The sequence below is a fragment of the Mollisia scopiformis genome (genome assembly GCF_001500285.1).
Source record: "Mollisia scopiformis unplaced genomic scaffold LY89scaffold_37, whole genome shotgun sequence".
In the NCBI taxonomy this organism is placed as follows: Eukaryota; Fungi; Ascomycota; class Leotiomycetes; order Helotiales; family Mollisiaceae; genus Mollisia; species Mollisia scopiformis.
In genome coordinates this window covers 70,604-86,113 of record NW_017263617.1, presented here as the reverse complement: position 1 = coordinate 86,113, position 15,510 = coordinate 70,604, and the positions used below count along the sequence as shown (strand labels likewise).

Sequence of the window (15,510 nt, the reverse complement as noted above, 5' to 3'; positions counted from 1 at the left end):
ATATTTTTACCACCCCAGCGTACCAAAAGTGTCTGTGAGGAGACAAACTCCGTTAAGAGCGAACATCGTCAATTTATGAGGAAATACGTGACAGAACTGCGACTGGAGTATGCAGTAGGTGAACTCATCCTTGATTATATCTCGCACTCCTTTCCTAAAGAGGTGCATCTCTTAGTTTTAGATACAGATATGCTGCTGTGACACTACTCCGGAGTTTGCTTGGCGTCTTCATGTGGCGAATGGAGGGGCATTTGAACCGACCCCACTTCAGCCCATCAAACCAAATCCCCTAGAAGCCCGAAAAAGTTCAGACGCCGATCTCGCGACTGGGCATGACTCTTCACTAAACAATTTAAACAGCTCACATTCAACATTTACCTGCACAGATACTCAATTGCTTCTCTCGAAATGGCTCCCAATTTTCCTACCAAGAAGTGCGGTAAGTAATTGATTGAGAGATGATCTCCGCTTCAATTCTTTCCCCTCAATTGACCCCGCCATCCTCTTCAAGAAGTATTCTGACCAAGAGATGCAGGTGTGCTAGGCTGTACAGGTTCAGTAGGGCAACGATTCATCCTCCTTCTTGCTCAGCACCCTCACTTCGTCCTCCATGCCGTCGGCGCTTCCTCCCGATCCGTAGGCAAGAAATACAAAGATGCCGTGAAATGGAAGCAAGCTTCACCCATGGGCAAACATGTCGAGGAATTGGTTGTCAAGGAATGCAAAGCCAGCGAGTTCGCAGACTGTGATATCGTTTTCTCCGGTCTGGACGCGGATGTGGCTGGAGATATTGGTGGGCAGCTTATACTTCTATATTTGCTGGAGAAATGCTGATTGGAACTTGCAGAGATGGAGTTCCTAAAGGCTGAACTGGCTGTCTTCTCAAACGCCAAGAATTACAGAAGAGATCCCCTGGTCCCATTGGTCGTCCCTACAGTCAACCTTCCACATTTCGATGTCATTCCCCACCAACGAAAACATTATGGTCTTAAGAAGGGCTTCTTGGTTTGCAATTCGAATTGTGCCGTTATTGGCATAGTCATACCATTTGCTGCTATTCAGAAAGAATTTGGAGAAGTGGACCAAGTCAGCGTTGTTACCATGCAAGCTGTTTCTGGTGCTGGATACCCTGGTGTGAGTAGTATGGATATACTGGACAACGTGGTACCTTGGATACCCGAGGAGGAAAACAAGCTCGAGACAGAAGCACAAAAGATCTTGGGGAAGGTCAATGCTGAGGTTACGGGATTTAACAACCAATCTGATCTGAAGGTCTCGGCGGCTTGCAACAGAGTCGCAGTCTTGGATGGGCATATGGCTTGTGTTTCGTTAAGGTTTAAGAACAGAAATGGACCGAAACCTTCGGCTGAAGCTGTCAAGAAAGCATTGAGTGGATATATCAGCGAGGCACAGACTCTGGGTTGCCCATCAGCACCCCAACCTTCTATTCAGGTAATGGAGGAAGCAGATCGACCACAGCCAAGACTGGACAGAAATACCCAAAATGGCTATGCAGTCAGTGTTGGTAGAGTAAGAGAGGACGATAGTGGTATATTTGATCTCAAATTTGTTGCGTTGAGCCACAACAGTAAGTCTACATTTGTCCTTTGAAATGGCATTTCTAACATAATTAGCTGTCATTGGCGCAGCGGGTGGGTCGGTATTGAATGCGGAGGCTGCAGTGTTGAAAGGATACATCTGAAGAGGGGGCTTTGAAATCCGGGCGTCAATTTCCCATCTTGTCTCATCCTAGGTTGGCAATTTCAAGCGGTGCATTAGACGGCAGTCAAAAGTTGTTGCTGATATGGAATGTAAACCTCAAAACATGCCTGGTAATACTGCGTCATTTTTGATAAGTTTATCCCATTGTAACTTCTACTTATCGCACGACTTGTTGATAACGCGGTCATTGCATACTCAGTCATCAAGCTACTATGAGGGTGATCCTGTTCCCTTGTACATCAGTAATATCCGAGCTAGGAAGCTCAGAGATGAGCTGCTCTAGAGAAATATTAGCCTGTGCTTCAATTGGCATGATAAATGCAAATCAATTTTTAGAAGCAGGAGACTGAGATATAAATTTCATGAAGAACCGCGCGATTGAGAGCGTGCTCTTGAAATAATCTACAGGATATTGAGAAAACGCGTCAAAAAAAAGAGCGTTTCAAAAGCCTTGACGGATAATCAATCACTCGTAACTCCCAGCATGATATGAGTTATCTTCCCCAATATTCCTATTCTCACGTCACTTGTCTCCTGGATCTGAAATCGCTAAGCGAAGTAAACAACAACCATCCCTTAAGCAAAGCAAAACCAAAAAACAACTGCAAAAACATATTCACAATCAAGCTAACCCTCACTTCAGAGAGTAGAGGAACTCACTCTTCAAACACCACCAAGCACCACCAGTTGTGTTGACCGCGTCCTGCAGAGAGTTGTCCAAACGCCTTCCGCATTCCGCAACGCAAACGCGTCATCCCCAACTTTTTTAACCTATAGCTGTAAACAAACACCACTTTTGGAGGAAGGATTTTGGGAGAGCAAAGAACCTTGTGAACCACTGGTGATGTTAGTTAGTGTTCGCGAAGGAAAGTGAGAATGATTAGTGAGGGTTAGCTTGATTGTGGTTGTGGCGAGTTTTTGCTTATTTGGCACTATATGGGCTGAGAGCTTGAAGGCGAGGCTGGAGCCGAGGGGCTAGAGAGGCGCGAATGTCTGGTTTTGAGGTTGGGACATTGGTGGTGCCAAGTCAAAGGTTAAGTTGTGAAAGTGAGGCAGCACTTTCGGCTCTCCTGCGAAGTTGCAAGTGGAGGTCCGACATCCATGTGTGTTTGGAGGGACTATTCACTTAAAGTTGAGCGACCAGACAAAATCAAGACCTGATACCGATGAACAGCAATGAGCAATGAAAATTTGTTTCCATTGTAATGGGTTCCGAGAAAGAAGATAGCCGTAAGAGTGTAGCAGAGACATCTTGAGACAGTGGCAGGTACCGCAAGTGTTCCAAAGGAAAACAAACCTTAATGAACAGTAAAATCGGGCTAGAGATCCTGTTGGACAGGTAGCACGAGCAAGAGACTCAAAGCAGACGGTTGAAGGAAGAGTTTCTCGTGTTCAAGCTAGACGCCATTGGAAATGCCACAGGCTTTGCACCAGGATGTATACTTGTACTAGCTATCTGGCGCTTTACTTGTTTGAAGCTAAGGAGGTCAAGGAGGAATGCTAGAAGGCTACTGTATAGAGAGACGAAGACCTTTGTTAGTTACGATATTCATAAAACTAGAAATGGGGTCACCTTTTCATTATTTTAGATGCTAGCTAAGTGAAAACAGCAATTGGAGTTGAACTGGACTTGAAAAGCAGATGGTGTACGTTGGTAAGTGACAGCGAGAATCAAGTTCCGAAAGGCGAGGGAGGGCATCCGCGACAGTTGCCAGCTAAGCCCAACACAGGCAGCAAAAGAAAGTATATCAAGCTCCATGGCTGTCATACTTACACTCCCAATCTATGACCCCTCATTGCTGATCATTCTTGTAAAGTGATAGAGTAGATTCACCTCCGGCACACACGACCTATCTGCTACGTCAGGACCCAGAGTCGTTAGTCTTTGCTGTCCTCCCAACGCCAAGTAATATAAAGCATCTACGAAATAGTCAGGGTAGCCCGGTTGTTCTTGCAGAAGTGTGCCTCGGACTAAGGCAACTAAGGATCTGCCGGTTCGGGAGTGATTTATTCTAAGGTGACGCAGGTGCATGAGCGTATAGAAGCAACCAGGGATTGGGGCACAATAAGCGCTTTCAAACACTGGGAGGTCAGATATTCCACATGGGCTAAGCATTTTCATAAGACTTTGAAGCTCCATAATGTACTCCATCTTTTCAATAATTAGCAAGCCCGCGCATAACGCAAAATAGAATTATGATTCAGAGACTTACTAGGACGCATAGCAAGTAAGGTCGGACCTTGCTATTCATACTGCCGGCTATACACTTGTGACGGAATGAAGCTTGGATGGGTCTCATGTACTACAGTGGCTCGAAAGGTATTGACTATCGAAGAAAGAACTTGAGGTGGACGAGCAGAAGACGAGCATAGCTATGGTTGGAAGAGACTACCGCCAACCATAGTTTCATGGACATTCATTCCTCCAAATGCTGGTCATTAACTTGCACTCGTAGAAACGTGGCTGGGTTTAAAAATCCATGCTACTTGATTGGAAGTTCTGAGATCTTGTGCAAGAGCGGTGTTGCTTCTCTGGAATCAAATTATTTTACAAGTTTTGTTCGCCACCCAATGCAATCATTTAACGCTCGTTTAGGTATTCGTGGCCCATCCTAGTATTGGCTAGCAGCGTTTTGGCAAGCTTTCTGTAGAGGACACAATCATCAGCCTTCCATCCAAGCCCAAGAATAGCCAATTGAACACTTACCAGTTGCTCCAAATACCAACTGCAGATCTGCATGTTGCCCTGGTTATCATCCATGCACTTGGTGAACTGCTTTGCGTCCGCGTCACAGCTTCGTGCTCCCCAGTTGTTATTCTGGGCCTGGTTTCCTTGCGCTGCAACACTGTTGTCTTGGGGTGCCTGCTCAGCAGGAGCTGAAGATCCACCACCGAAGAAGCCACCGATGGCATGACCGATTGAAGAACCTACGGCAACACCACTACCGTCCATCAGTTTTGTGTTCCGGAACTCTAGGGAAAGGGGCAAGGGACGTACGCAGCGGTACTGGCCATCTGTCCGAAGAGACCCGGGCCAGCTGAACCTTGCTGTTGTTGAGCTGGTGCAGCTGGAGGATGAGGGGCTTGTTTTGCTGGAGGGTACGCAGCGGTCGTTGCTGGTCGGGTTTGCTGGGGAGCAGGTCTCGCAGGGGCAACAGGGCGAGATGGAGCTCTGCTTCCACCACCGGATCTTGATGAGCGAGGCATGTTGATGTGTTCGGGGTTCCGTAGATATCTGGGATGACTTTGGTTGACAGAAGTTCGTGAAATGTGATGAATAGGAATGGATATTCACCGAAGGTTGAAGTCGAGAACGGTCCTCGCTCAAGCTTATAAATTTTAGCTCGTGAGGATTTGATTGGTACAGAGCAGGGGAGTGTCGGGGCAATAAGGTTACCCGGAGTTAAGCAAGAGAGCGACTTTTGTCATGTTCTACATTTTATGGGGATTCAAAGAAAGGGTACAATTGAGTCAAATTGTAGACGGTCCTTTGCTATTCGTAATTTATGTCAATAGCATTGATTCACTTCCCAAGAACTCGAGGTGTTAATGCAAATAGCTAAAGGAAGGGGTTTGTAAATCATGAATGTTCGTGCCTTGATTGTCTATCGCAGATGCCCCTCAGTGCATCATGTGCCTTTAAGTGACTTTTCCAAACGCCTAAATAAACCGCTGATGCAAAGGGTATTTTCCATAGAAACGCCGTGCAATGCGAAAGCAAACCAGTTGTATGCTGCGAGCTCCTAGACCATCTTCTCATGATTGACTCTTCTTCTGCTTCTTGGCCTTGGACTTCGCCTTTTTCTTCTCAATCTTAGCTTTACTGAATGCCTTCTTCTCTGCTTTAGATCTGGGAGCCTTTTCCACGCTGCCAGAGGAAGATGAATTGCCAGAATTGTCTCCTTTGACTTTCTTCCTTGGCGGTGCAATAGGTGCATGCTCCTCTGCTTCAGCGGACGACTTGGAGCCGGAATCGGAGTCGGAAGAATCAGGCTCCTCCTCTGGCTTCTCCTCAGACTCCCCCTTGGCTGTGTGCTTTGCAAGTTCCTCAAACCTGATATGTGCCCTCGCTCGCTCTTTTGCTTCTCGTTCAGCTTTTTCAAGATCATACTTATCATTGCCGGACTAGAACATGATTGTGTGAGCAAATTGGTAGGTAGTAAGTAGGGACGGCGGGTAAATTATGCTTACCAACCCAGCTTTGATGAATCTTGCAGCTGCAGACTTGTCGAGGACCAAGTTCCTATCTTTTGCTGGAGCTTCTGCTGCCTTAATCTTGTCGAAGTACTGCTTCACCCGGGTAAGCTCAATGAAGACAGGATGGTCTCGCGCATTAACACCATTGAGTCGCAGATACGCTGATTTGAGTATTAGCTAGGAGATTGGGACTTTAGATGCAGGACTTACAAAACAGCATAGACTCAATGGCGTAGGTCACCAGAGTGAAAGTCTTTGCTTTCTGGAGGAGGGGAAGCTTTGCAGCCGTTTCCGACAATGCTGTCTTGAGAAGAGGAGAGAGTGACTCTTCAAGATCATCCATCTCATCATCAAGCTGCTCAAGCAGAGACATGACCTTTGTGGAGTCCATCTTGCAATGGTGGATGTTTCTTGATGTTTGTTGAAGTTCAGCAATCAGAGTTGCGATTCTCCCGACAAACAATTCATAAATTTGGCAGGGATGCGAGTTTTCGATTTCGGTATCTCGCTAATGCGCATGTACAGGGATTGTCTGACGTGCAAGGATCATAGAAAGAAATCTTTTGGACTTTGTTTCTCTGCCCGCGAGCCGCAAATCGAACTCAAATTCTCTTGACGTCTTTAATCTCCCTCTTGCCTCTGTACATTGTCCTCTTTCCTTCAAATCGCCCGAGCCGCAATTACGACGAGTACGATTTACTTTTGGAACGACTCTTCTTCGCCTTTTGATTCTTGTATTATCTTTGAATCCATCCTCTACTGCGCATGTCGGAATAGGAGCTCCATCGGCGGCAAAGATAGCCACCAGCGCGCGTGCTGGTCGAGTCACAGATCTGCCATGAGTTGAAACTTCTTACTGCGAGAATCGTTCATCCTGTCTCTACCAATTTGCGGCCGTCCGCTGTCGTGGGTGTATCGAAGGATACCCCCTAAAGGAGAATGCCTCTACGATAACCTTTATGCGGGCCGGGTGGCCAGGCGCTGTGTTTCGACAGTCCAAGAAAGTCGATGGCCGAGGGGGAAGCGACATAGGGATGCACAGCATACAATAAGCTCGAGGGGAAAATGGACGGCATTCAGAGCTTACGGAACTCAGGCCAGAGAGACAACAGCGCAAGATGTCGCGAGGGAGACTTCGATGACACAAGGTCGTCCGCCACCTTCGACCTCAAATCCCACATCAGCTGCGGCCGCTGGTAAGCTTCGTAATGATCAGAATGATGCCGGTTCTCTGAACTATCTGCCGAAGGAAGACTGGTCAAATCGTGGTAGAGGGAAGTCTTGGTTTTCAGCATGGCGTGCGGTTGAAGAAGAGGAGACGGACATTTCACGAGTACCACTAAACAGTCCCCACGGTATCGAGAATGACACAAAGGAACACATGCTATCAAGGTCCCTTGAACGAATGGGATTGGATCTTTCACATGAACAGGAAAAAACCGAGGCCATGCGGGTTTCTCTCTCCTTCAAGAAAGATCTAGCGAGTCTAGATGCTGGCCTGATCCACAACCCAGCGAACGGGACGGTCAATATTGAGCAAGTAGTTAAGGCTCAGCTGACGGGCCTCGAGTCTCAATCGCATACCTTGGGTGCGACGTCTGCGACGTCTGCGATGACCAAGTCGGCCGTCACCAATACCACAGCGGCTCTCCAGGATACAACAAAGGAAGAAACACCAAGCTCGGACCCTGAAGCTCTAGTCGAGACTACTTTCCAAAAATATCAGCGGAAGTTCCAAGGTCTTCTTTTCCAACCATGGCGTCCATACACGAGCATAAATCTAGACCTGGATCCTGAAGGAGAATACGTCGATCCTGACATGGGACACTTTGTCCCCATTGGGCCCGAGTCTGACCTCGACGAAGAAGAGCAAGTCAGTGTTGTCCCGGGGCCGCAGCTCGAAAACAAAACCATCCACATTCTAGGCCTTGGAAATGTTGGGAAATACATTGCCCATACATTGGCCAGCCTTCCACACGGCCCCCCAATAACGCTCTTGATGCATCGTCCTTTGGTGATGCAGCGTTGGCATGACGAGGGAGCAGCCGTAAGATTAGTGAAGCATGGCGAGCTTCATGTTCAGTCTGACTTCAATATTGAGTCTGCTGCAGCATTTCGGAGAGAACACCCTGATCAAGTCTTTCCGCATTTCGGCAAGAACCTTGAGCACTCCGCTGAGCCACCCAACACAGTTATTGATACTTTGATTGTTACAACAGATTCCTGGGCCACTCTCCCTGCGTTGGAAGCAATCAAGCATCGATTACGCCAGACATCTACCATTTGCTTCATACAAGATGGCCTTGGCATTGCTGAGAAAGTCAACGCTGGGATTTTTACGGATCCTGACAGACGGCCAACCTATGTCCTCGGTCGAATTTCTCATCATATTGTCTCGACGGAGCGGCATTTCACGATTATTGAGAAAGAGCCCGGAACGCTTCTTTGCTCGAAATTGCCGCAGCGCTCGTTGGATGTTACTGGAGAAGTGCCAATTTCCAGAACAGACTTCAGTTGGTCTCCACAGGCTAAGCACCTGGTAGGCTCTCTGTCTCGTGCTCCAGATCTCAACACAAAGCCTCTGGGCCATAAAAGTTACTACAAAGTTCAGCTTCAGAACCTCGCTATTGGATGTATCATTGGTCCCTTGTCAGTGATGTACGATTGCTCAAACGACCAACTTCTGTTCAATTACAACGCATCTCTCACGATGAAGCAGATACTGGAGGAGATTTCGCGTGTGGTCTGCTCACTTCCCGAATTGAAGTCTCTGAGCGGAGTTTATGAGAATTTTAATCTCCAAAAGTTGCAAGCGATAGTCGTCTCAGCTATCGCCAAAACGGGTAGAATAGAGTCACGCATGCTCCAAACTGTTCGCGCTGGCAAGAGGACAAATGTTGACTACTACAACGGCTATATCATACGGCGTGGTGCTGAATTAGGCATACCGTGCCCCAAGAATGAGATGATCATAAGCTTGGTGAAAGGCAGGGTCTCAGTGAAGAGTAAGGAGATAAATGGGTATATCCCGTTGTTAGGGAGTAACTAGGGAGTCGTTGGCATTGTCAGCTGGCGTGTTGTACGATTTGTGCAGTATAAATAGAATAGGAAGTCCGGCGTTTCGCTGTACATTGCAAAATGGAACCTACTCATGACATAATAGACACGAAACTTGCTTCACGCCTACATGTAGTAAGTTAGGAAGTCCGTCTTTTCGCCGTGCATTGCAAAGTGATATTTTAATCTTGGCCCTTGTTTTGTACATGTAGTAATGAGGAAGTCCGGCGTTTCGTTGGACATTCCAGACTTGATACTTACCATGAATTGGAACATGAGACGATATCGCTCAAGAGCTTGTAGGACAACAGAAATGGGAAAGGTAAGATTTTCGAGATTCGAGATAGAGAGGAATGCACCTCGTAGTTATCACATTTTATCCTTCAAATCTTGCTTTACTTTTGAGACTTAGGCCCCCTATATCATCCCACAAACTCTGGAACAATATCACCTTATATCTCACCATTATGGTACGATGAGACCCATGAAAACTGCATGTGGGATCATTGAGGCTTGCGCTTCGACCGGTATCGTGACGATGCTTCAGAAACGAGGAGGAAAAAGGGGCTGGGCTGCGAGGTAGGAACCAATGTTCGTCTCCGTCTGCAAGCACTCTGAGAATCTCATACGTGCTGGAATCGGCTTTCGTATTTTCTCTTGAGATTTACTCTACTGGTTCGATGGTTGGCAGGATTTGGTCTGCTACTTTCCCGCGTTGGTGCAAATCACATTCCTCATCAACTATTCTTCCGGATGCAGCGACAACACCGCACCTAAATCAGTGACATCGCGCATTTGACTTACACAATACCGATGGGTGCAAAGCCGTTGCTTGCGGCATAGCGATGGTTGTGAGTATGGCTTCTCACCGGCTGTTTCCTCCCAAAGTTGTGGCGTGGGAGTAATAGTCGCATTCAACGCTTTCCTTTGTCGCTCTTACTCGCACAATGAATTGTTCAGAAACAATGTGCAACCCGAGGCTGCTGAGAACGGCCTTTCCGTTTCGAGCCTGCTCAACTCGAGCATTTAATTCATAACATCCCACGATGTCCCATGGACCCAAAGTAAACGATACCCAATCCTACTGCACTTGGAAATCAAACTTTCCTGTCATCCGCCTGCCAAAATGGCCTCCTCCACCAGCTCTCAAGCTCAAACCTCGGGGGACCTTGCAGAGGGACTCTTCGGTCCACGCCCTGCTAATGCCGAACAAGCAAGATTTCTTAAAGAAGAGACGAGATATGAAGCACCTTACATGCAAAGTTACTCTGGCATGAGCAAAGGTGGGAAAATATCTTTGCTTAGCACATCTGAACGATGTCTGTACTAATGCTAAGCAGTGAACATTGCTTCACCGCAACCCAAAAAACAAAAGACCGATGTCACTCCTACGCCGGCAAAGAAATCAAGCCTTCTGGCAAACATTATATTTTCAGCCATTTTGATAGCTGCGGTCTATTTTGCATCGCCATACCTTGGCCCAACGACAGCCGAAATGATCGATAGAGTCGGCGAAGCATTCAACTACGCAGTGACATCCTATAGTCCGGAACCAAGTGTGACAATACTCCCAATCGAGGAACCAACACTTACAATACTCCCAATCACAACATCAGAGACTCCTCTAGTGCCAGTTTGGGACAATGGGGATAATTCTGTGGAAAACGACCCTATTGACTCCGAAACCGAGTCTTTTTTAGGGTTGGTCTCAGGGACTAGACTTCCTCTCAAGGAAGACGACACTAGTTATCCTACGGAAGAGGCAACAACAACAGTCATTACCGCGAACCAAGTTACTACGCAAACAGAAGCAACAGCATCCATGATCAAAGGATTTAGGTATCGTGAAAGAGTCCATACCTACCCTAACAGCTTCGATCGTCTTTTAACAGTGTGTGGAGACCTGTCCGACATCTTGTCAGAACACCAGATTTGGGATATCGCGGAGCATGCTTTCGAGGCCCACGAAGACCTCTCAGATGCACTAAAGATAATCCGACTCTCTCAGACCGATACAGTACTTGTTGAGCGTAACGAGGAGCTTAGTCGAAGCATATTAAGATTTGTACAGGAAGTCCTCATCTCCTGCTTGCAGATCAAGAAAGAGAATTTCGTTTTCGGAGCAGAGCTCGAATATATATTGACCACATCTAAGCTTCAACCACCAGATAAAAGAGCGCTCGGAGAATCTATACTCGCATTACAAGCGTCAGCACCAGGCTACAAAGAAATGCTGCAGGAGAAAGTTTCCATGCTCGAAGCATTCGAGCTAGAGATCGATAATACCGCCAGGGACACCATGAAAGACAACCTGGATCTGTTTGAGAAGATCAGGAAGGAAGATCTGATGAGAGATCTTAATGCAAACTCATTCAATTTCCCGTGGACCAAGGGTAGAGGGGAAGACAAGATACGCAATGAAAAGCTGATCTCGACTCTTCGGAGGACGATATTCCTAGATCAATTTGTCAAGAACATTCAAAAGCTCCGAGCTCAGATTCATGATGGAATCTCATTACTTGATGGGATAGTGAAGGATAAAGAAGCAGATGGCAAGCTAGCAAAAAGGGGTGTGAAGGTGGATGCGAAGAGGCATGTTCCTGTACTTGAAGACGCTTACAGAGAGGCAGTCGCTCGGAGAAAAAACTTGGAAAAGCATCTGATCAGACTTGAGTCAAGTGTTTCAGAGCGGGAGGGAGGTAAAGGACGGTAGGGCTGGAGCAAGGCAAATGTGTTGAGTATTGTACTTTGAGTTTTTATGCATGACAGGGTGTTTCGATTCATTGCGCACGTATTCCAATAGCGAGTTGAGCATATTCGGGATTATACAAGCTCCATGAGCTGATATACTGGCTGCATGAGAGTCTCTCCAAACCAGATGTCCACTTGGACCATGCTTGAAAGTTTTCTCGTGAATGAATGTTCGTCCTGGGCTGAGGCGACAAACAAGGCTGAATTCGTGACGATTGCGGGGCATCATTTCTTCCGCAAGCAGCCACAACTCACGAACCCAACCACATAACAAAATGGACGACGACGATTTAGCACAGGTAAAGCAACTCTTTATCACTCTCTTGCCGCATGCGACTAACATCCCCTCAAGATCAGAAAAGCTCGACTTGAGCAACTAAAGTCGCAAGCCGGCAGCTCAGGCGGAGGAGGCAGTTCCCTTGGCGGGGGATCCCAGGACGACAAGCAGTGCGTCTTCCCAAACCCTCCTTCTAACTCCCTTGCACATAGCTAAGCTTTGAATCTACAGAGCACAAGAATCTGAAGCCCGCCAAAGCATCCTAAATCAGATCCTCGAGCCCGAAGCCGCCGACCGACTTGGACGCATCCGTCTCGTCAAGGAGTCTCGCGCGCAAGATGTCGAGAACAGACTCATTATGCTAGCTCGGAGCGGACAACTTAGACAGAAAGTCACTGAAGAACAGTTGAAGGAGTTATTGGGTGCGGTGGCGGAGAAGAAAGAAGAAGAGAAGATTGTGATCAGTAGGAGGAAGGGCGGGTGGGATGATGAGGACGACGATTTGTTTGCGGATCTGTGAGGGGATAGCAAATGAGAGATTGGTGGGCTCGATGAATGCATAATGCTGGCGTTAGGTCAAGGATTTGAAGGATAGTGACATGATACCGTCGAGGAAAAGCATTGAGCTTGCTTGGGAAGGGAGAATATACACTTCTAGTCTTGCCAATTATCGTACCACACTACCCCTACTATATGGTACACTCCTAGTTGATACCCAAACTATCTCCAGCCCTCTGCTTGGCTTCCTTCTCTGCCTTCCTCCTCGCCCTATCCTTCGCTCTAATTTCTCTGAGGTTGACTGGTTGTTCAATGCCCAATTCTTTCCTCAATCCCCTCACATCCCTCTCTAACTCTTCCTCCCAGTAGACATTGATGACCTCCTTGGCCCCAACACCATTCTTGATAGCCCACGGCAGAAAGATAGTCCAGAACCTTTTTCTCTCCTCCGGCTTGAGAGTGGTCATTGCAAACATGCTCAGGCCCGTCATCGGCAGCAATGTATTTGCAAACTCAAAAGCTTTCAAAGCAACCTCTCCTTCTCGAACAATGGGCAGACCTGTCAAGGCATGGTAGAAATCGTGAGATTCACGATACCGTTGCATTACATAGGCGCACTCTTCGTCGTCTATGTACTGTACCTCACTCCTGGTATCTGGACTCACGCCCTCTCTGTCCGACCACTCCGCATATGTACGGCCCACCGTGTGTTCTGGCAGTCCGCGGAGGTACTCCATAGACATCGTCTTCGAATTTATTCGTGGACGATCTTTGAGTATGCGTCTGCCAGTAGGGGAGGAGAGCATAGCATCGCGGAGCCGGTAGATGAAGTATGGAGTAGCTGTTGCTTCGCCAAGGGCAGCGATCAAGTCTTTTGTCCTTTAGCATCTTATTAGATAGTATAGAGATAGAACGTATACCTCCACGATGAGGATCACGTAGAGACATGATCGCGGACCCTATTGCCAGCCCAGCTTTCTCAATCCTCGTAAGAGGAATGTGCCCAGGATAATTCGGTGGCGGGCGACTGAGAACGCTGAAATTCCTGCATTGCAATGAAATTGTACATGCTGCAATCAGTTCTCTTTGCAGGCCAGTCCTGATGGCATTTGGACGAAATGCCATTGCTGCTGGTAAAGAGCTGCAAACGGAGCGTTGTTGAGAATGGTTCGAGAAATCGTGAACCTTGGGAATTTCGGGTCTCGGATCCGAGCTCGAATTCGGAAGAGACTCGGACCGTTCCGGTTGCAGCAGAGGAATGACTAACTTTTCTACTCCATAGCTTCACTGAAAATGAATATCTCAAGAAAATGTTTGCTTCATGACCAATTGAAAATCAATCAAATATGGAGGACCATGAAAAGTTCAGAGAATGGGTAACAGAGAGAGGAGTGAAGATCGATGGCATTACTGCTCACAAGTTCGAAGGCAGGGGTGTTGGTATTATTGCAGAGAAGAGACTTAAGGTAAGAGTTGCGCTTCTTACGTTGTCTCCATGTTCAATTGCCAAATATGTCTCCAGATCAATTGCAATGGCTCCCGTTTTCCCCTGTTCTTCGGTTTTCTCATTTTGACCGCTCAATACGTCGTTCCAAGTCCTTCCAACCTCTACCACTCTAAGTGCTTGGTGGAAGCGATACGAGTTGAACTTGAGCTCACATTTACTGTTATTCACTCTCAAAGCTATCACTATATGTCTTTGAAATATTTGGCCCTATAATGAATGCCCAATGGTCGAAATTGTTAGGGATACTCTGTTTATATTTAGTTCTGCGAATTACCTACTCCTACATGTTGGACTTGTCCTTAGCATCTCTATCTCATATCTCATCATAAGCAAGAGAAACAGTGCTGAAAGAATACTCTAGGCAGATAGCACAATCCTCACAGTACCAATCTCCGCTCTCCGAACGGCTCACACCCTCCCCAAAGCCCTCCAACCACTTCTCAAATCCGCACCAACCATCCACGGAATCCTCGCACTGATGCTAGCCCTCGATACCTCTCCAACATACCAACTCTGGTGTGCCGTACTTCCCACCGCCTCCGACTTTGAATCAACAATGCCACTACACTACCCTTCATCCCTCCAAGACCTCTTACCATCAGCATCAAAAGCCCTCCTCGCGCACCAAAAGTCCAAACTAAAAGCAGACTGGGCCTTTGCTTCGTCCCACTACCCAAAACTCACCTACGATGACTACCTCTACGCATGGCTTTTGGTCAACACCCGAACATTCTACTTCCTACCCCCTGGCACTAAGACACCAAAGAATCACGATGATTGTATGGCCTTGAATCCGTTCGCTGATTACTTCAATCACACGTCTCGAGGATGTCACGTTTCTTTCACAGCCGAAGGATATAAAGTCATGACCAACAAAGTCTATGAGAAGGGCGAGGAAGTATTCATCAGTTATGGAAATCACAGCAACGATTTCTTGTTGGCTGAATATGGTTTCATCTTGCCCAGTTCAGAGGAACCAGGTGGTAACGAGTGGGATGTAGTATCGCTTGATGATTACATCTTGCCTTTACTAAGTGCCGAGAAGAAAGAATTGTTGAAGGAATCTGGATTTCTGGGAAACTATGTCTTGGACAATGCAGAGGTTTGCTATCGAACACAGGTTGCATTGAGGGCTCAGTGCTTGTCAACGAGGAAGTGGCAGAGATTCATGGATGGCAGCGATGATGGAGCTGATGACCAAGAGGCTGTGAATGAGGTGTTGCTGAAAGCCTTGAAGAGGTATCATAAGGACACCGAGAAGTATTTCAAGCAGGTTAGTGCGACCAAGGAAGGAGAGGAAAGTCACCGAGACATGTTGAGCAGACGATGGAAGCAGATTAGCAATCTTCTTCAACGAGAGATCGACAGGATACAGAATTGAAGGTCTACCATTTGCATACTAAACGCGAAAACAATGAAAGTAGTACAGAGACATGGTCCTTGTTCCCTAAAACGATCGAAAGCTATACTAACCAAGTGAGCAGCAGTCTTGTGAGGAGTT

General features: G+C 47.1%; 9 protein-coding genes across 9 annotated transcripts; 5 read left to right on the top strand and 4 right to left on the bottom strand.

Annotated features, from left to right (window-relative positions):
• The first annotated feature begins 294 nt into the window (after nucleotides 1-294).
• Nucleotides 295-2,035, top strand: LY89DRAFT_712104 (aspartate semialdehyde dehydrogenase-like protein). Its single transcript, XM_018217953.1, has 4 exons — nucleotides 295-439; nucleotides 536-793; nucleotides 848-1,588; nucleotides 1,635-2,035. Exons 1-4 carry the CDS (start codon nucleotides 409-411, stop codon nucleotides 1,700-1,702), a joined length of 1,098 nt encoding a protein of 365 aa, XP_018061640.1. The 5' UTR covers nucleotides 295-408; the 3' UTR covers nucleotides 1,703-2,035.
• Nucleotides 2,036-3,313: 1,278 nt separating this feature from the next.
• LY89DRAFT_361654 (uncharacterized protein) lies at nucleotides 3,314-4,178 on the bottom strand. Its single transcript, XM_018206999.1, has 2 exons — nucleotides 3,936-4,178; nucleotides 3,314-3,874 (listed from the first exon to the last, which is right to left on the bottom strand). The coding sequence occupies exons 1-2, from the start codon at nucleotides 4,020-4,022 to the stop codon at nucleotides 3,506-3,508; spliced, it is 456 nt and encodes a 151-aa protein (XP_018061639.1). The 5' UTR covers nucleotides 4,023-4,178; the 3' UTR covers nucleotides 3,314-3,505.
• A 156-nt stretch (nucleotides 4,179-4,334) lies between these two features.
• Nucleotides 4,335-4,929, bottom strand: LY89DRAFT_702421 (uncharacterized protein; the record flags this gene model as incomplete). Its single annotated transcript, XM_018217250.1, has 3 exons — nucleotides 4,335-4,367; nucleotides 4,430-4,664; nucleotides 4,721-4,929. 3 exons carry the CDS (start codon nucleotides 4,927-4,929, stop codon nucleotides 4,335-4,337), a joined length of 477 nt encoding a protein of 158 aa, XP_018061638.1.
• A 382-nt stretch (nucleotides 4,930-5,311) lies between these two features.
• LY89DRAFT_691755 (uncharacterized protein) lies at nucleotides 5,312-6,365 on the bottom strand. The gene is made up of 3 exons (XM_018216402.1): nucleotides 6,130-6,365; nucleotides 5,914-6,080; nucleotides 5,312-5,847 (listed from the first exon to the last, which is right to left on the bottom strand). The coding sequence occupies exons 1-3, from the start codon at nucleotides 6,308-6,310 to the stop codon at nucleotides 5,479-5,481; spliced, it is 717 nt and encodes a 238-aa protein (XP_018061637.1). The 5' UTR covers nucleotides 6,311-6,365; the 3' UTR covers nucleotides 5,312-5,478.
• Nucleotides 6,366-7,738: 1,373 nt separating this feature from the next.
• Nucleotides 7,739-8,968, top strand: LY89DRAFT_601545 (6-phosphogluconate dehydrogenase C-terminal domain-like protein; the record flags this gene model as incomplete). The annotated part of the gene is made up of 1 exon (XM_018210205.1): nucleotides 7,739-8,968. One exon carries the CDS (start codon nucleotides 7,739-7,741, stop codon nucleotides 8,966-8,968), a length of 1,230 nt encoding a protein of 409 aa, XP_018061636.1.
• Nucleotides 8,969-10,102: 1,134 nt separating this feature from the next.
• On the top strand, nucleotides 10,103-11,689 carry LY89DRAFT_742927 (uncharacterized protein; the record flags this gene model as incomplete). The annotated part of the gene is made up of 2 exons (XM_018220896.1): nucleotides 10,103-10,259; nucleotides 10,317-11,689. 2 exons carry the CDS (start codon nucleotides 10,103-10,105, stop codon nucleotides 11,687-11,689), a joined length of 1,530 nt encoding a protein of 509 aa, XP_018061635.1.
• Nucleotides 11,690-12,002: 313 nt separating this feature from the next.
• LY89DRAFT_543495 (DNA-binding TFAR19-related protein) lies at nucleotides 12,003-12,512 on the top strand (the record flags this gene model as incomplete). The annotated part of the gene is made up of 3 exons (XM_018208208.1): nucleotides 12,003-12,026; nucleotides 12,080-12,174; nucleotides 12,236-12,512. Coding segments are annotated over 3 exons (396 nt in total), but the record flags the coding sequence as incomplete, so codon positions are not given.
• A 196-nt stretch (nucleotides 12,513-12,708) lies between these two features.
• Nucleotides 12,709-13,645, bottom strand: LY89DRAFT_660523 (ubiquinone biosynthesis protein COQ4, mitochondrial; the record flags this gene model as incomplete). The annotated part of the gene is made up of 2 exons (XM_018212555.1): nucleotides 13,423-13,645; nucleotides 12,709-13,373 (listed from the first exon to the last, which is right to left on the bottom strand). Exons 1-2 carry the CDS (start codon nucleotides 13,625-13,627, stop codon nucleotides 12,709-12,711), a joined length of 870 nt encoding a protein of 289 aa, XP_018061633.1. The 5' UTR covers nucleotides 13,628-13,645.
• A 154-nt stretch (nucleotides 13,646-13,799) lies between these two features.
• Nucleotides 13,800-15,440, top strand: LY89DRAFT_691752 (SET domain-containing protein). Its single transcript, XM_018216401.1, has 2 exons — nucleotides 13,800-13,968; nucleotides 14,371-15,440. The coding sequence occupies exons 1-2, from the start codon at nucleotides 13,849-13,851 to the stop codon at nucleotides 15,388-15,390; spliced, it is 1,140 nt and encodes a 379-aa protein (XP_018061632.1). The 5' UTR covers nucleotides 13,800-13,848; the 3' UTR covers nucleotides 15,391-15,440.
• The last annotated feature ends 70 nt before the right edge of the window (nucleotides 15,441-15,510 follow it).